Source organism: Ascidiella aspersa, chromosome 9 (genome assembly GCF_963924565.1).
Source record: "Ascidiella aspersa chromosome 9, kaAscAspe10.2, whole genome shotgun sequence".
Taxonomy (NCBI): Eukaryota; Metazoa; Chordata; class Ascidiacea; order Phlebobranchia; family Ascidiidae; genus Ascidiella; species Ascidiella aspersa.
The window spans coordinates 24,920,689-24,940,630 of NC_139455.1; the positions used below are offsets into that span (position 1 = coordinate 24,920,689).

The 19,942-nt window shown below is 36.2% G+C and overlaps 1 protein-coding gene across 1 annotated transcript; it reads right to left on the reverse strand.

Annotated features, from left to right (window-relative positions):
- Positions 1 to 123: 123 nt before the first annotated feature.
- On the reverse strand, positions 124 to 9,711 carry LOC146134602 (beta-1,4-galactosyltransferase 2-like). The gene is made up of 6 exons (XM_083397854.1): positions 9,315 to 9,711; positions 7,052 to 7,214; positions 6,213 to 6,436; positions 3,461 to 3,600; positions 2,970 to 3,055; positions 124 to 1,458 (listed from the first exon to the last, which is right to left on the reverse strand). The coding sequence occupies exons 1-6, from the start codon at positions 9,709 to 9,711 to the stop codon at positions 1,272 to 1,274; spliced, it is 1,197 nt and encodes a 398-aa protein (XP_083253980.1). The 3' UTR covers positions 124 to 1,271.
- Between the last annotated feature and the right edge of the window lie 10,231 nt (positions 9,712 to 19,942).

The following is a 19,942-nucleotide window of genomic DNA, read 5'->3' on the forward strand; positions in this document are numbered from 1 at the left end:
CATCATTATAGAACAGTGGTTCCCAAAATTTTTTGGCACGCGGCATTCTAAAAAAGTCTTAGCTATTTCGCGGCACACTTTTAACAGGAAAACAATATTTTAACAGGAAAACAGTATGAGTAATTTTACAATCCCCCTTAATTAACACCCGACAAACTATGTTTGAATGTCTCTAAATTGGTAATTTGTAATGAATAGGGCGTACTTATGTCTAAAATGCTTGCGTGTATTGGGAACAAAAACACTCTTTTTTCTGAAATTACAAAAAGTTTCGCAGAACACTTGACAATCTATTGAGACACAGTTTGGGAATCACTGCTATAGAAGGTTAAAGTATACATGATGAGGGCTAACTAACTATGGTGTAAAAGAATAGTACTTTATTGAAGAAGGATAGGGTCGACCATAAAGCTTGATTGCTAGGAGGTGTCTGGAATTGCTTAAAAAATATTATGAAGATTTAGAAGTAAACTAGGGAGATGTGGATTGAGATAGGTAAATTTATATCTAAAAGAACATAAAACAGAGGTTCTTAAACGTTTTTTAACGTGAGGCCTAAATTATTTTTTGGATACGAAGACTAAGAATGACGTTAGAAAAGAAAAAGACCGTAAGAGTAGGAGTTTGCTGTTTCTGGTGTAACTCCTGCTTAAATATGCAACTAATCGCGTTTAAATTGAGTTAAGAAGAAGTCAAAGCGAATAACAAAAACGTTTGACAAAATTCTTCAGTTTTTAAAATAATGTACAAAGAGTTTTAAGGGCCCGCAAACCAGAGGCGTAGCCAGTTGTAGTTGTACCATAAAATTGGCGCCCCCTCCTCGATGTTTAATCACATTTTGTATTACAATAACATAATATACCTTACTTTATACGAAAAAACAATTCAAATTTTAATAGAACATTGTATTTAAAGAAGCAGCAGCCTCATTTTGGCATTTGTAAGCCTCATTTTAGCGCCCCTCTACCCTGGCGCCCTGGGACATATGTACACCACCGCACCCCCCTAGCTACACCTCTGCCCCAAACTAGTCAACCTACTCCCCAAAAGACCCACGGACCACAGTTTAAGAACCCCTGCTTCAAACGTAGTAAAAATATCAAAGCCCATACAGAAGTAGGTATCATTTTAAAAAGGCACTGGTTCTAAGTATATACAGTGCTAAGTGCAGACGGGTACAAAGGTATAGCTATTTAACTCCTTGGCCATCTCACATATAATAATGAAGGTTTAAGCACATTGAAGAAGGCCATGCTCACTACTTTAAAAGTTCACGGCTTAGGCGAGGGCTTGACTCTCAATCTGGTGTGTGTGAGATGTTTCACCAAGCCTGTGACTTGGGCCTTGAGGGAGTTGAGGCCGTCGTATGACAGTCGTGCCTTCCAAGCGTTAAGGAGACGGTGGCGCTCCGGATTTATCGGGTTGGATCCGTCAGAGGTGTGACGTACCATGTGAAACCTGCGAAAAGTCAATTAAAGTAAAAATTCGGTCAACAGCGATGTGCCAAGTCATTAGATTGCGGAAGCTGTAAAAGGCTTATCAAAATTCTGAGAACAATTTATTAATTTTGTAACACAGTACAAAGGAATCTTAAAAACTGGCAACTAGGAACTCAATACCATTACCAAAATTAAAAAAGCAATCAGTTCCTTCTCATGTTGAAAATAGTTATATTAAGTGCGACGGCTGCACTTGATTTTTTTTTTTACAACGAGTTGTCAATGTTTGATATCCGCTCCCATTCGATATTACCGAACATCCTGGACACGATAAAAAGGTCGAAGTGTTTTTTTTCACCTTCAGACCGAAGTCAAGGTTACCCAAGCGCGATTTGCGAAGACAATACGCATAACCAACCACCCGGCAAAGTTCCCAAAATTTCCCTACAAAACGTTTTGCAATAGCATTGCCAACTTCCCGAAATTTTCCAACAGAACCAGCCTTTGCTATTGCTTTCAGCGCATTGTTTTTGAAGGATATTGACAACAAGTGGACCGTAAAGCATATCCTGGATGTTACATAATGCCGTGTTTATCCAAGCCACAGTTTTAAGTCCAACTTATCCACCGTTGTTTTCCTGATGTGTCATGGCTAAAACTTTGGTGGCTGCTTAATTTGGTTGCGTTGCCGACTGCAGTGGTTTTATATGGTTTAAATTATTAGGATTGGTTCATAGCAGAATTTCTAAAAAAAATAGAAAACTGTGGAAGCAGTACCATGGCGGAGTATGTCTCAGCCAATCTTTACAAAATCATTTTGGCCAAAGGCGTCGCGCGTCTTATCGCACTCTTGAAAATGAAACTTTTGAAAACTTAAACGATTTAAAGGCGTTGTTCGTTTTGAGCGAACCGATAACATGTTTGTAAAATAGCTTTTTTTTTAAAGTAACACTTCCAAAATCTAACATTGTGCGTTTACTTCTTTCTTATAACATCACGTTTAGATGTAACTTTATGACTTCACGTTTTGCTTTTTTTTTTTTTTGCTTCGCAACCTTTTATGGCTAAATAGCGTTTATAATAAATAGATTGCGGCACCCTACAAGATTTTTTCGTAGGTAAATCACTACAATGTCACAATAAACGGAACTGGAACAACACACATCAACTCTGCACAGCGTAGAAAGTGTTAATTGAATTTATTCCACTCTAGTATTACAAGAAAAGTTGTAAGAGTTGAGCAAAAATTAGATTCTTAAAGATTCTAAAATATCTCTCGGCACCCTTGCATTATAAGTGACACCCAGGATGAGAACCAATGGGGTATACTTTTGATTCTGATGTCACGTTTTGTTTAAGTTCGAGACGTCATTTCTGAAAAATATTCATGTCCCCCTAAATAAAATACTGGGTCCGCCCTTGCATTCTACTTTGCACCCGGTATCGGCTTAGATCCGAATTATCGGCTATACTTGATTCAATAATATCACACGACGGAGTATAACGGTGTGCGGTTGTTTAATGTTTCACCTGTCGCTTTTCGATTGAACTCTGTGGATCCTGAACTTTGCGTTACGAATTCGATTATTGACGTCATCGTCTTCGCCTCCCCAGCCCTGAAGAAAAACGTGGAACATTAGTTTATTTTTGTGACACTTGTCCTTGATATATGGATTTTTGAAATGCCTTTAAACCAGGGGTTCCCAACCTGTGGGTCATGGACCCCTAGGGGAAAAATAATATTTTTTTTAATTTATCACCTCCAAGTGTACTCCACTCTAACTACCGGTTACTCAGTTTTTTCAAACGGTTGAAAAAATAGGGGGGCATTGATTTCTCAAAATTTTTAGAGGGGGCCATGGTGTAAAAAAGTTGGGAACCCCTACTTTAAGCAGTGCTTTTTGCAACCTTAACGCAAAAAGAATTCATTCAAGTGAACGTGATATTACTCGAGTCCCGAGTCACACTCCCTGAGGTTAAGCACCACAACATGTACTAAGTATATAAGAAGACGAGCTTACGTAGTAAACATTTGAAAATCCGTTGATGGTTTCAAACTGTTTCCTTGTCATTGCCAATACTCCGCCCACAGTCATTCCACAGCAGAAGGTGTAGTTGTACTTGTCAATCTTTGCTGACAAATGAACGACTTGGTCCTCTCCTGAATAACATCATATAGAGTTTAGCGAAATAAACTGTGTATTGTTTCAAGGTTACTTCTTTCTGATGTCACGCTTAGATACAACTATGTGACGTCACGTTTTGACGTAACTTGGTTACATCATTTTCTACAAAACAAAAAACTGTATCCGTGCCAGACTGTGTGGTGAATGAACCTAAAGAATTTTAACGTTTCGCCAAAATTAAACGAATGCAAACGCCATTTTATTTTGTGAGCTTATGGCGTCGCATGTCTTTTAAATTTCGCTAGACTATTTTAGGATGCAATTTCGAAACAAATAGCACGTGTTTTGACGTTAATTGTTTAGCACGTGTTTTGACGTTAATTGATTTTGGCCTATGGTTCTTTGTGCTTCATGCTTGACTAACTTTGACCCAAAACGAAACCGCTTCGTTACGCATGACTGGGTTTATTGATTGTATTCACAACAATTCTATTCAGGAACAGTTTTGTATAATTACTAAAACCAGGCTCAGAAAAAGTTATACCTCAAAAAATAAACAGTTTAGAAGGAACGTGCAATCGAACTTTTTTGGCAACATATTTTTTTCGTATTATTTTGACAAGACTTAATCCAAATCATTGCTATAAAAGTTATATCCAAGGTATTGACATACAAAAATATCAAGATAACAAAATCTGTGAAAACGTTCAATATGAGCAACATTTCCGAAGTTGAACATTAAAAATGTAATAAATAAAAAGATTTATAATAACGTAAATACCCATTTTACTAAAAAAATATTCAACAAAAGAACTTAGTAATATGAAAACAGGGAGTCAAGTCAAGTCAAGTCATTTCTTTGCTTTTCTAGCACTAAATTCCTTGATAAGGTTAGCTAATTGCGGTTAGCCCGCAAAAGCACAAGTGTTCTATTTATATTTGTGCCGTTGATCAGTACAGCTTAAGGGCAGGAGTTCTTAACCAGGGGTACGTGTACCCCTTGGTGGTACGAAGCACCAAAGCAGGGGGTACGGCATACAGAGTGAAGTTAAGCGCTATTTAGGCATATTTGTAAAGATACGAAAAGCAATAACAAAAAAGCCATAAGTAGATTGACTGATTGTTTATGCGTTGTAAATATTGTTGAACTCACAAGACTGTTTTAATGCATGAATTCAACACGTAAGTAATACATGCACGGAGTTTAATTCCAATTATTACAGTTTTATTTAGGTGTACGAGCGCTAAAAAGGTTAAAAAACACTGTCTAAGGGCTAGTCAGTTCCCACAAATAGTTCTATCGCGGCGTGCCAAGGCATCAGTAATTGCGGGCAATCTTAACGCCTCTGCGACCACAAATTGTATTTGCGCCTCTACAACCACAATTGCTTGCTTTAATGACAAATAATTCACTACCAAAACCGTTTCTTGTTCTCGTTCGAGAAAAGCTTACCTAACGCATAGTAAAATGAAGTGTTGTAACGATTCAAGTCAATGACTTGACTTTAGTGCACATAATCTATTAATCACTGTGTTTAAATAAATTTACAGAAGTATTTTCAGTAAAATGATTCGACTTGGTTTTTGATTTTTGGTAAAATGACTTGACTTGGACTTTGAATCAAATGACTTCGGTTAAGTTAAGTGTTTTCATTTAAATTTTTAGTAAAATTTAGTTATTTATTTTATATTTGCACGTTAAACGATTAGATTGATAAATCATTTTTTGTTATTTTTTAGTAAGTTGTTGCTCATTTTGGACAAGTTTACCAATTTTAATGGTTTATGGTTTTATTTTTATATCAGTTATTTATGATTTGAAGATGACTTGCTCTGACAATGACTTGACTGGGAATTGACTTGTTCCTTTTAAAACACTTGGCTCAAACTTGAGTCATTTCAAAATGAACTAGATGTGAGTTGATAGCTCAGAGAGCGAAAACGATGACGTCACAAGATTTTAGGTTTTGTCCCCCAATCGAAGGCCCCTAGGGGTGCAGATTCATAAACCTCTTATGCACACCTACATACCACTCTACGTCTAAAAATTCGAGAATTCTACGACGTATACTTCTTCTATAAAGCTTCGGACCAAAATCGGTCTGAAACATTTAACGACAAAAACAAAATATGTCCCAAAAATAAATTTTAGGCCCATATAATTCAACACTGGTAGAACGGCCATGTAATTGCTATATTCGCCAGTCAGTTAAAAAAACCGTCGAAAAGCGAAACTTAAATTTAAGTGGATTAACGAGATGTGACTTGCTTAATAAAAGACGAATTACACTCAATAAAATGTCAAGTTGTAAAACTACATTCAGGCCTTCTACTCAACCATATCTCAGTTTAAGTAGAATTTAATATATTCACAAAAAGTTAATGTAATCAGAAATCTGCTCAAAAGTGAAAGCATTTAACTTTACTGCAACACTGGTAAAATGGCCATTTAATTGATATGTACTTAGGTTAGGCCTATTTAAAAATGCCATTAACAAAGTGACATTAAAATTTAATTGAGGTAACCAGATGGAACTTGCTTGCTAAAACGCAACATAATAAAATTGCAAGTCTTAAAACTTACTTTGGACCTGATATTTATACATAGCTTAGTTTAAAACTCAAAAATGTAATAGTTCAACCTTACCGTAACACCGGTAAATAGTTCGGTCGTTCTCTGGAATCATATCAACGTCGTGAAAAATAAAGCAGTCTATCTTCGCCTCCGTGAAGTTCTTGGTCAGATACTGGAAAGCCGCGTTCATGATCTGGCCCTTGTTGAACACTTTGTCGTCATCCTGCGTAGTAACCACAATGACGTAACGACTTTGCTGACGTTGCAAGACTCCGTGAAGATAGTGAAGCAAGAATCTGACAAAATGGAACGATACAGTTGAATTATACCAGTGTAGGCGGTGCTGTAGGGCTTAGACTGAGATTTGTAAGGGCTGATGCTTGTCTCTGTAGCCCCCCTTTGTTTTAAAAGTTAATTTCAATAATAGCAACAAATAATAAAATGTCCACTACTGTGCCCCCTTGTTGTCCAGTTAAACTCGAATCATTGGTGGTTTTTATTATGTACCCCATTATATTTTTACACGGGTCCATTCTCATATTCAACCAATCTTGAAATGCAACAGTCAATTTCAAGTCAAGTGCTTGTCATAAGAATTAAACGTTAACCTTTTTCAAAATTAGTAAACTTGTCTGATTATTAGCAATAACGCAATTAAAAACTAACAAAAACGCAACACATATTAAGTAAATTGTCCTCTGTGCAACAACTAAAATAAATAGTCCAAATTTAAAACAAAAAACTTTATTTCAACCCAAAATCATTTGTCCATTAGACTGAAGTCAAGTCAAGTCATTTGAAAACAGTAAAGTCACGACATGTTTTTTTTAAAACAAGTGGAAATAATAAATACAATTTATCAACAGTGCCAATTGCTTTCAGACAAGGAAAAGATTACGATTAAAACCAACCTGAGGTGTTCTTCCCTGTCTCTACAAGGGACTATGATGGCCACAGTGTTCCTAGGCTCACAATCACTAGGCCCAGGGTAGAAGCCACCGAGTTGAAGTGCGAGGTATTTAACAGCAGTCTCCTCGAGCGTGGGTGGCCAGTTACCACTAGAGTTTCCGAAATCTGCAACAAAAACAAGGTTAAATACAATAAATTAAGTATATACAATTATACCTTGAATGAACATCACATCCCATACAAATTTTGTTAAAGTTTCGAAGAATTCTTAAGATATTAGATGGAGGTTCTAGTTAGATGTAGAATGAATATCAATTTTAAGTCAGTACAACCAACTTTGTTCAGTTGAACCTAGGGTTGGAACAATTCAACCCAGCTTTGCCCATTTTAACGTCAGGTTGGAACTATTTTCACCAACTTTGTCCAATTTAACATTGGAGCAATTTCAACCAATTTTAGACAGTTAACGTCGGGTTGGAACAATTCTTACCGAATTTGTCCAATTTAAGCTAGGGATGAAACAATTGAACCAACTTTGTCCATTTTAACGCCAAGTTTGAACAATTTATCGGCTCCGACCAGTTTTAACATATGACGCTGGATCACTTATTTTTTCGTAAAACTTAAAAATGCAAGGTTAGCCTTAACTTTGCCATTGTACCATTAGTTCGATTTAATGATTGCCGTTTAAGGCACAAAATAGGCATGCCATAAATATGGGGAGTTTCGTATCTTTACTCAAGGGCGCTTTTCGCTAATGTTTGTTCAGCGTTACCAGACAAACGACAGAGTCAAACACACAATATAGAACTATTACCTCCTGGCTATCCAGTGTTTAGAAAGCAATATATTATGTATATTTAGAAGACAACGGTAAATATCATCACATGTGTTGCCATAGGTGTGCGTGTGATATATTTAGTTATCCCATTTTGCGCAAATCATGTTCGTAAATGAATCGATTTGTTGTCTATTTAACCTGGGCCACGTAAAATAATTGTAGCAAAATCAATGGTAGTCAGGTCTATCGCTTCACCAATTTAGTAATAAAATTTTAAATCTTTCTGTTTTAAAATGTTTGTTTTAAACCAAATCGTCCTCCACAACAAGCAAGTCAAAAACAGATTTGCTATAAAAAAGAACTATTTAAAATGAAATCCATTAGGTTCCAAGAATAACTTTAATTTTACAATGACTTAATTCAAAGACTTTCGTCCCAAAGCCATGCCACTTAAAAATAGTGATTGACTTATGTCCCAGTCAATTCAATTTGAACAAATTATAAACCAAGCCTAAGTCTAAGTCGTTGTCAAACCAAGTCAATTTCAAGTCACAGAACCGACATCAAAAATAAATATAAAGATTACACAATTTGTGAAAATGTTCCACTCGAAACAATAGTTTGGAATATGAAAACTTGAAACTAATGTCAAGGTGAAATTCTTTGTATTTAATAATCAAATAACCCAATTTTACTCAAATCCAAGTCAAGTCTTTGGTAACGTACTTATAGTTATACAGTAAGTGGAGTCGTTGTTAAGGTAATTACGTAACAAGAACGGCGACTTAACTCAAATTAATATGTTGATCAACTTATACGAACAGTGACTTAAGTCATTGCTAAGTTGCAGAATTACACTTTTAAGTAAAGTCTTTATCAAGTTATATAATCATACAAACAGTGACTTAAGTGCGTCTCAGACAAGCCATTGTTAAGTTATTAAATTATAAAAACAGTGACTTTATTCAAGTTATTACAAATTGAAATAGTAATACAAGCAGAGACTTAAGTGTAATAAAACCAAGTCATTGTTCAATTACTTATGCAAACAGTGGCTTAAGTGAGTCTAAGGTCAGTCATTAAAAACAATTACTTAAGTAAACTAATTAACTTATAGAAACAGTGACTTAAGTCAAGTACTTAACTTATAGAAACAGTGACTTAAGTCAAGTACCTAACTTATAGAAACAGTGACTTAAGTCAAGTACCTAACTTATAGAAACAGTGACTTAAGTCAAGTATTTAACTTATAGAAACAGTGACTTAAGTCAAGTACTTAACTTATAGAAACAGTAACTTAAGTCAAGTACTTAACTTATAGAAACAGTGACTTAAGTCAAGTACTTAACTTATAGAAACAGTTCCTTAAGTCAAGTACTTAACTTATAGAAACAGTTCCTTAAGTCAAGTACTTAACTTATAGAAACAGTGACTTAAGTAGCAACCAAACGAAACACTTCTACTAATATCGGCTTTACACTTACAATGATCAGTGCTGACATTCTGCAATCCGATAAGTAGCGGCGAAACTTCTGGGCACAATCGATCAGCTGACGAATGCATGACGTCACTAGACGTCGGTATGATGTCAACAAGAGTTTGCGTAACATTTCCTAAAGATGATGTGACCACACTGGGACTTTGGGTGACGTCATCCAAATATTGTTTTACGTCGCGAATTGTCTGGTTGACGTTACGCAATGTTGTTGTGACGTCATTGAATACTCGAGCCGATGACGTATTTCCGGTCAGGTTGGTTTCCCACCGGAAGAATGCACTGGGCCCCCAAGGACGAAGGGTTTTGTACTGCAGGACAAAAAGGGCGATCAGGCAGCTTGTGAAAACGAAGTACGAAAGACGAAAAACAGACTTGAACTTCATTTTGGGATTTGGGTGAAAAACACGAGACTGGAAAGACTTTTGTCGCAAAATCCTGCCAATTTTCTTCGTTCTGTTACAGTGGAGGGAAAAGTACAGTGGAAAAATTAAAGTAAAACTAACTCCGACGGTTGTCAATCATGGCAAAGCCATTTAAATACCTGGAGAAAGCAAGTGTTGTGGTTGAGATCGAATGGTTATTAAAGTTGGAACTGATACGTACACATGTAATAAACTTTTTACCAAAATTACAAAACAAAACTAGCACTTCAGCCTCTTTAAAAGTTTTGAAATGCAAAATATAAAACTGCAAATGCATAAGTGATCAGGCTGTTAGGTGACACACTCAAACGGTCAGATTATAACTTGATGCCCATACAAACACAGTGCTTTTATCTGTGTTGAGTCTGGTGTGTCATCTTTAAGGAAAAATTCCAACGCAATGCACAAAATGGGGTCGCATTGTTTGATATTTTCCGGGTTTCTAACCCCCCTAAAAAGTCAATATTTTGTCTACTATTTTACATACCTGTATTCTAAATGCAAAGTAGGCTTTAGTAAAAATATAACGATTAACGCTATTTGTTTTGTTTCGTTTCATCATGGAAGTCAGGCAACTGTTGTAGCCTACATCAGTGCTTTTCAACCTTTTTTCCATCCGCACTTTTTTATATCGGAAAATTTTAATCCGCACCAAACAAGCACAGCAAGTTGCAACCTTTAGTTTTATTTGTGAAATACCAATGTTAAGGTTTGTGTATTAAAACCGCGTGCCAAAGCCTTGGCCGATATAAGATAGATAGTTTAAGCTGCAATGAACCACTGAGAGAATATTTTACCGTACCTGTAACGCATAAGTGGGCGGACTAGCATATTTTATTACTGTATTACACATAATAAAAAATAATAACATGCACCATTTTCATCCGCACTACGTTAATCATCCGCATAAGTGCGTAGCACATCCCACGGGTTGAAAAGCACTGGCCTACATGCTTTTAGAGTAAGGTGAGGTTCGATGCAAAAGCTCATGTCTGTTCGACAGAACATGCTGAAAAACATGTAAGACAAAACCAAAACAAACACGCCAAGTTAGCCCATCAATCTAATATACAAAGGGTGTTCAAATGATTGCCATTGTGGGTTTTAGCACAAAGAAAGAATATTTATTGCCAATAAACCAACGAACGACAAACAGTACTTACAGGTACTTACGATACATACATACAATAATTACCTCCGTATAACGTACGCGATCTGGACTCCACAATGAACAGTATGCAAGACTGTTATTTTTGGTATAAAATGAAATCCCTTATATACAGCATTCCAGCTGGCGGTAATTAAATATCGTGACAATGCGGTTCGGCGACGCATCAAAAAAGAGGAAACTCGGACAATCGACGAAAACACGATCAGGCAATAAACTGTCAATTTGATGAATTCACAGAGGCTGGTGTGACGACGTCACAACCGGCCAGCCTGCTTCATTTGGTTGGCCGGGGTTTCAAGCCGGTAACAATATGGAGCGCAAACGGTACACCATGATCCAACACAGCCAAACCTGACAACATGATGATCCACTAAATACGTATAGTAAACATATTCCCCTTGCCCTGGGGCTTCAAGTGTAGAGTATTTAGATGGGTAAAGCAGTCAGCAAGTTACATATATTGGTACCTTCAAGCAGAGTACTGGTTTGGCCCTTTTCATTCACCAGCATTTTTATTCAAAATCATGACCAAATATTTACGAAGGTTCCACAGCCTTTTCAAAGCATTGCCCTTACTTGAAAAGATTATTTTTTTTTTTCAAGTTTTTTTTTTTAAGACTACATTGGAAGATCCACACAAAACGTTAAAAAGATCTGGATCCGGTTTTTATTTCCGTTTTTACGCTGATTAACACTCTAAATTTTAGTATTACCAATTTCGATACATATGACCGTACAAAAGGCTATTACTGAAGTCATGCTTAGTCCAATTTTAAACTTATACCTAAATTAGTTAATTAATTCATGCTGTAAATCAAAGTACATACACTTTACTATACGACTGGCCTTAGTCAACTTTAGTGACATTTCGCATTCACGCATAACTTGTAGATTTACTAACGATTACTTTTTTTTAAGAATTAGTTAACTACTGAGCCAACTGGTACTGATTTAGGTCTATAAACTTGCCTATGAGTTTTGGGAATAGATCTTATTAAGCACAGTCAAACGGTCTACTCCCCCTGGGTTTTGCCAACCAGTGGAAGGTATACATTGCGACTCTGGTTTCTTGTTTTAATCATGCTGCGGTTTGATACCACGCCAGACAACACGTGATCACTTCCGAACGGGACTCAACTGTTACTTGGTTTAACGAATATAGTAATGATTCGCCAATTGCTGGTAACATTTGGGATTTGCTCAACCACGCAATTAAACTATTCAGTAGCACATTGGAATTTTTAACCAAATCAGCTGCATAATTTTGTTTACTTCTTTTTAAAGGTTGGCTTTGTTGACTGAAATTAGTGTCAATTTACTTATTATTTTCTAATTAAGCTTTGCATGTGTATTAACAGCAGAATCTGGCCCTCCAACAGAACACATAATGCCGACCATAAAAGTTCTAAAATTTATTAATAAAAGCTTGAGAAGCGCACCGCTCCGAACAAAAATCAGTCAGCAAGGTCTAAAACTTTAATAGAAATATGCATTTCGCCATATAAATGGCATCATCAGTTTGTCTGTACAAATAAATAGTAAAAAATTAAAAATTAAAATGTCAATGTAAAATAAATTAATAAAATACATCCAAGATGAACAAAGACAAAGACAATCTGCGTAAAAACCCCAACCACTACTGTAAAACAAAAGCAAAAGGAGCATGCGATACGGATAGCGGCCGCAGAAAGCCACTGATAAAAACACGGCCCAGGGGGAAGCGGTATGAGAATCAGTGACGTAGCAAAACACGGCAAATAAGAAAAGGTGGAAAGGCAAAAACAAACCTAAAACCACAGTAGACAAGAAAACGGCGGGATTTTTTTGCGGATTTGTGTTTTCGTTGTGCGTTGTGCCGTTTCATTTTCGGAATGTGAGCTATATGCCGTTTTCTTGTATGTACAAATATTGGCGCTGGCCTAGAATCCTGCTACAAATATTTTCTACAGTACAAGCGAGTTGTTAAAATTAAAATTGCAAGAAAAAAACAAGTATGGTAAAACAAGTAAATTAATAATATAATACTTAACCCACCCTAACCCAAGCGCTAACTTGCACCTCAACCAAAATAATGTTAGCATATAAAACCCCAGACGAAAATGTTGTAGGATTCTAGACCAGCGCTCAAATATAAATAGCCTTTAGTCACATATTAGGCTATATTTTAAGAGAGGCCGTTGAATAATTTAAGAGACCATTTCTGTTCCTCCTAACACGTAAACCTGCAAATAACGTGGGTTTAAAAAGCGCGTTTTGTGTTGTACATTGTATATCTCCAACGAACACAGACTAAACAAATATTCTAAGCCTAAGTACGGGCTCCAGCTATAAAACCGAAATAGAAACAGCACCCACGTACAGTTCGGACTAATACCAAAATAGAACTAAACCTAATAGTCAGAATAACGTCTAAATCTTATTCTGTAGTGGTTATTACTGCGGATTTGGCTTTATTGTGTGGTTGGTATTAAAGGTAATTTTATAAATATTGCTGCTTTGTAGATCTTATTGTGTGTTTCCTAAGTACGACAAACGCTTTGGCGACCAAATTCTGTTCACTAAAGCTTTTGTAAGCAAACAAGTTAATGCTTCTTAACCTTTTTACGCTGCCACCCAAATACTAAGCGCAAGTATAAAAGAACAACTTTGGCGACTTAATTCTATTCAGCGAACGTTTTGTAAACAACAAAACAGCAAGAACAAAAAATCAATTTTAATAAATCTTACAACATAAATACCTCACATTCTATGCACAAATTAATAGGTTAATTCGTGGCAAAATGTAATTAAACAAAGTAACTATGCAAAAAATAAATTTTGTTAATAAACTACTATTGCCAAGCATAGAATTTCAACTGGTTGGAGTTAAATATTAAAAACTTAACTTGTCAAAAGGCTTTTAAAGTATTAAACAAAACTAAAATCAGAATTTCTCAATAATATAGAAACAATGAAATATGAAGCGCTTCAATTACAAACCCGGTATTGAGTTCTTTAAACGTTGAACGTCTCAAATTGAAATAAAACGTGTATATAATACCTATTCTATTTAGATAAATCTGCATCAAATATAAAAGTGTACTTTTCCAACTTGTGATATAGGCCTGTGTTGCAGTTCAATTTAAAGTGTACTGAAATTGCGCAAGAAAAAGAGTGTGAAAAAGGGCTTCTTACATTACGTCAATGACCTATTGTTCATATCAAGTTTAGTGTCAATGCAGTACAATGCGATTTTATGAGTTGAAGCGATTAGTCAGAGATTTATTTATTTAGCAGAGAAGCTCGCAGAATTAACAATGTGTTCAATAGTTTGCGCAAAATGCCGTGCTTTTTTTAGTGTGCTTTCCCCGTTCATAAAACTCCCGCCTATAGAAAAAACACCGAGCCAAAATGCAGTTGTCATAAAGGGGCCGCAAAAGTCAATAAAGTTAAATTTTTTTTTAAGGACCTCGTCTGTCCACGAATCAAAGAATAAAGTTGTTTTCAGCACCTAGGGGACTGTTTCTAAGAAGTTTATAGGTCAAAATGAAGTTGAAATTTCAAAAAAATAAAGTTAAAATTTTTTTTTAGGTTAAAATAAAAATGGCCCTAGTCATAACACCAGCGCCATTCAATGCCGAAACAATTTGCCAAGTTTAAACAGCGGGAAAAGCGGCGTGGCTGCGCACGCATAATACTGTGTTGAACAGTAGTCAGTGAAGCATATGTACACACATAAGTATGTTAACAACTGAAATCTAGCCCTTCTGAAGCTGCTTTTTGGCCAACGATTGCGGCCTACGTATCATAGTACATAGAAAGCCCATGCAGACTCAGCGAGTCTGTCGATCAATGATGCAAGCAAGACAGACTAGAAAAATAACTAACACTCATGTGTGTACATATGTTTCATTGAATAGAAGCCTGCAGTGAGGTTCGAACTCACGACCTCCGGTCAAGCCGGACAGTAGTGTTAACATTTTAAATAGTCCAGCGTGCAAATTGATTTGTTCTAAACGGAAGGCTTATTGCTTTTTTCGGAAGATCCTGGATTTTTATGTCGAAAAGCGCATTGATGCTATACGGGCTCGTATCGGCTGTAATTCGAACTTTCATTATTTTGCTGTGATACTATATTACTTACAAATATTGCACAGCGAGTTTTAGTCTATCATTCTATTTTTAGTTAACAGCTTATTAAAAACAAAAAGTGTTATAATTAAGATTGGTTCATTAGTGCTGGCATTACATTTTACGGCTTCAAGTAAAAACACAACTACAGTATATGAATATCATAAATAAAATGGCGGAAACCAACACACGTGCAAAAAAATGAGAACTGTAATTTGGAGTCTGTGTGGTTTAATCTGCACATTTGCAACTATAAAGGATGTCCAATACTTGTCATTTTTTTTCGATAACCGTTATTATGGACAAAAGTGTGGAAATCCCATCCGATAGCATACAAACAATACAAATGAAAATACGAATGCTGTTTTTTTTGAGGTTTTTAGACCGAAGTCAAAATGATATCTACTTCTTTGGAGCATAATGGTTGGAGGTTGTAGTAAGACGTAGTAAGAATATCAAAGCCCATTCAGAAGTAGGTTTGCCTTTTTGAAAGATGTTGAAAATGAATAAAGAGTTAGGAACACTAAACACGGATCTGTTCATAATCTTCAGTAGAAAGAGGGTGGCCCAAATAATAGAGGAAAGAAACGTTTGCCAATAAAAGAATGCATCTTATATCTATCATTTGGGCCACACTCTTTCTACTGAAGAATAAAGAGTTATTCGAAACGTTCAAGATGATACCTGCTTCTGTATAGGCTTTGATATTCTTTCTACATTTAATTAAAACCTCTAGTCTAAATCATTATCTTTAAATTCAAAAGGTTCACTTAATGCTGCTCATACTTTCTGCACTTTCTACCATCACGACTGGATAGAAACATACCTCAAAAAACCTGAAGCAAGAAAGACTTGTTCATCAAAAGTCATAAAAAATAACTGGTAATTTTAGTTTTATCCAGTCAAGCACAAACCTGTCTAAAATTTGTCTAAATTCACTAAAAAACATTTCACCTAGAAAATTTGATCACACCAAAATCTAAATAAATGAATTTAAAACACCCAAAGAATGTTTTCAATGTTATTATTTCAAAATTTGCTTTTTCGTTAAAACATTCGGCGCTTGTCTGGAATCCTACCACTGTTTTTTACGGGGATTATATTGCTAACATTATATGGGTTAGGGAGGGTGCAAGTTAGCGTTTTGGTGGGTCACGTATTAATATATATTTATTCCCCATTTATATTTCTTCCTTGCAATTTCATTTTTGACAACCGTCACTCATAAAAAAGTGGTAGAATTTTAAACTAACGCCAAAAGTTAAGGTACATCTAATTAAAAACGTACTCATGTTTGGTTGAATTCCCTTTTTAAAGGTAGAAATCCCTTTTCTGCTGTATAGTGGACACTACAACATCACACAGATATTAGTAAAAATGCTTGCTTAAGAAAATAACATGGAGCTGTAACTATATCAAACGTAAAGAATGCCTAAACAAAAACTAAGTATAAATCTAAGCCCAAAATATATCTAAGCAATATTCATAGAAAGTTGAATGAATATCAAAGCTCATACAGAAGTAGCTTAGATCTTGTAAACAGCTCGAATATATCTTTTTTCAGTTTCAACTTATTCAAATAGAATACTTTCTATACTGAATGCAAATGCATCCTAGACTATAGTGATAGTCCTAACCTGCGCGTTATGTAAAAACACCGCTCGTCGCAAATCAACCATAATATCTCCAAAACGTTGGAAAGCCTTACGAATTGAATGAAGACCTTTAAGCTAGTAGCAGCAAAACCAATCAACGTCACACAATACTTCGTTAATTACCGGAAAGCTGTGGACAGAATGCAGGCGCCTCAGTGTGCGTGTCAAGCATGTGGTTCTTAATTATTGCTGGCCACCTATAACGTCTATAGCAGGGGTGGCAACCTTTTTCTAGTCGCGGGCCAAAACCAAATTCAGAAAGGTCTCTGGGGGCTGTTAAAATTTAACTGAGTAGACTTTACGCATCTTATATAAAAATCGCAACGACACTAAATCAGGGTGAAACTGGGTACTTTTCAATTGAAAGGAGGTCTAATTACATGCTACACTCGATGAAGGAACAAGACTTGTGCAAAGCAATTTTGCTTCTAAGTGAATATGAGGAATGACCTCGTGCTCAGTTTGTAGAATAGGTCGCGGGCCGCATGATTTCATTAGCTGGCTGGATCTGGCTCGCAGGCTCAATGTTGCCCAACCCCTTAACCTTTTGCTTTTAATTTTAACATCAAGTCGCACTGTCGATGAATTGAGTATTTATGTCAAATCGTTAATCTTTGCTAGTCGCCTATACCAGGGGTAGCGAACCACTGTCCCGCGCACACAGATTTTTAATGACCCACTTGTCTCTCTACAAATGCCGAAATGTTATCAATCATTTTCATAAAAGAATAAATGTAAAAAATCAGTTCTTCGTTAGATAGCACTATACTGTTTAAATCAGGGCAGGAAAATCTGTGGGTCGTTCAAAAGTGTTTTAGGGTGACGAGTAGGCCGACATTAACTGCACTTCAACAAATGTGTGCAGAAAAGCAGACAACTGAAAGCATTTTGTTTATCGCTGTAAAACGTAGCCTAAAGGGTGGCGATCGTTTTAAAGGAAATTAATAGTTCGCTGACTAACTTATAATTAAACATATGACCCACAAATCCCCTCGCATGCCGGCATTCCTATAGTTGAAATAAGAATAGGTTGTTTTTCAAGGAAAAGTTTCGCGACACACTCGAGAATCTAACTCTGGTGCAAAGCTCAAGAATAAATTATCCGACGCTTGCCTACTGGACATGCCTGTTCGAACACATTCTCGTCAGTGGTCAAAGTAAGCCGAAACTGCGTTCAGTAAACGTATTTCTTTTAGGTAGGCCTACTTAACGTCGGTAAAAATGTTCTTTTTCCAACAGTCCAGCTCGTCATATATCTCAAAATGTATTCAAACTAAGATTTTAGTTGCAGCTTTGTGCATTACAGCGAGCGATAACCACCTCAGTTTTCCTAAAGTTACGTGTTTAGACGTCACGTTATGACGTAATTTGTGACGTCATCTCACGTAATTTGTGACGTCAAAAAATTCCATCTGTTACGATAAAAATAAGAAAGTTATTCTACTTTCACCAATGTTTCCCGTCTAACTTGAGAAACCATTGAGGCGCACTTTAACAAAACTCGACAGGTGACTGGACTTGAACGTTTTTTTCTGCTGCGCTTTTGTGCTGCGTTCGTTGTACTGTACAGTAAAGATGGTGAGAACATAAAATTTGTGTTTGCTGCCCTCATCGCACTTTAATAAGTGTTCGCAAGCTGCGCTGCACCGTGAATATATTTCGAAATCTTAAGCTACGTTGCCCGCAAAATTTGAGCACTATATAAGCAATATATTCCAACACTAAAACACTACAAACACCTAGAAAGCTAGTTCAAACGTAAAACTACGGACAACATCTTACTTTTCAAGGATGAAACATCCAAGTGTAAACTGCTTGCTATTTCACTTCAATTAATTTAAAATAAAAACTTTACATACCGCTCGCAGTAGGCGGCAATGCGCAGCAAAATTTTTAGATTTATTTACGCGCCGCTGTGCGGTTACTTGGCTAGACCACGAAGACGGCCGCAAACGCCGCGCGGTTGACATCTGTACAGTGTACAGCTCGTTATTGCTACGGTCTGTCGATCACTCGTTTTACCCAACATGCTTGATTCAACATGAAAAGAAGTTCTTCTGGTATTTATTTGTTTCTCAACGTTTCGGCTAGCTGAAGGCATCCTGGATAGATAGGTGAAATGTCGAATAAACAAAACAAAATAACTTATTTTCAGTATTTACTATGCCTGGTAGCAACAGCATATTTAATGCTTAATTTATTGAATCTAATTACACTATGCAGTATGCACGGATCTGTAATGTAGCTTGATAAAGAATAGCAAAGCCACCTTTTATAAGTGATGCTATGATTTGCTTCTCAGTCACATTAACTGAAGATGATACAAGTTCATATCGAAACGTCTCGATCAAGATGATGTCGATCTCCTCGACCTTTTTGGCTTTTGCAATTCATTATCATGCTTCATTGAATATGTCTTACGCAGTTCGTACTGGAATGAACTAGTTTGAAATGCCTCAGCAGACTGACTGCGCTCAGCCTAGTGCAACGCGATCTTAAGTACAGACCCTTTTTTTCGTGGCTTCTGTAAGAGTAGGCGACAAAAAATTGCTGAGAATCACCGACCTATGAAAGATGCACACACAGACGTGAGTTTACAGCTGTGATCTAGCCCTTCTGAAGCTGCTTTTTGACCAACGATTACAGCTTACGTATAATTGCGATGGCTTTCGGTGTAGCCACAGATCTATGCCCAATTGCTTATTGATAAATAAAACATGTTAGGCAAACCAATAATTTTGTTTGGGCAGTTTTTTTTAAGTTTTTCAAACGGTTAATAAGTGGAATAAATTAGTTTAACTTAATGCAACATATTTGCGCCTTAAATGTAAACTATCGCTGAGAAATCAAATTCAGTCCAAGTTTTGGTGTTAAAATAGTGAATTCCCCATTTTAAATGTGTTTTTTTACTTTTTTCGTCAAAATCGGAATTTTAAATTCACGAAAGCTATTTCGCACTTATTTATTCTACATTTCGTGCAAGTTTAGGGTTGTATAATCATAACAGGCAGTGTTATAGACAAGTCTTTTTAATGTAACTCAAGTCCGTTTCAAGTCATTTTAATATAACTTGAGTCCAAGTCAAGTCATTCGCAAAATAACTTAAGTCGAAGTACAGTCATTTTCAAACAACTTTAGTCCAACTCAAGCCATTGTTAAACCTGGCTTAATATATGTTTTTACAAATCGTTGTACGTTATTTTTTACGGTTATACGCAAATTGCCAAAATACTAAATATATCGATGAGTGAAATGT

What these genes read in the sequence shown, in the direction of transcription:
- LOC146134602 (XM_083397854.1), bottom strand. Translation starts at nt 9,711, where the DNA reads ATGAAGTTCAAGTCTGTTTTTCGTCTTTCGTACTTCGTTTTCACAAGC. An exon ending in GAATGTCAGCACTGATCATT is followed by an intron (nt 7,215 to 9,314) that starts GTAAGTGTAAAG and finishes TTTTTGTTGCAG; the next exon opens with ATTTCGGAAACTCTAGTGGT. An exon ending in GATTTTCAAATGTTTACTAC is followed by an intron (nt 3,056 to 3,460) that starts GTAAGCTCGTCT and finishes GTTTTTCTTCAG; the next exon opens with GGCTGGGGAGGCGAAGACGA.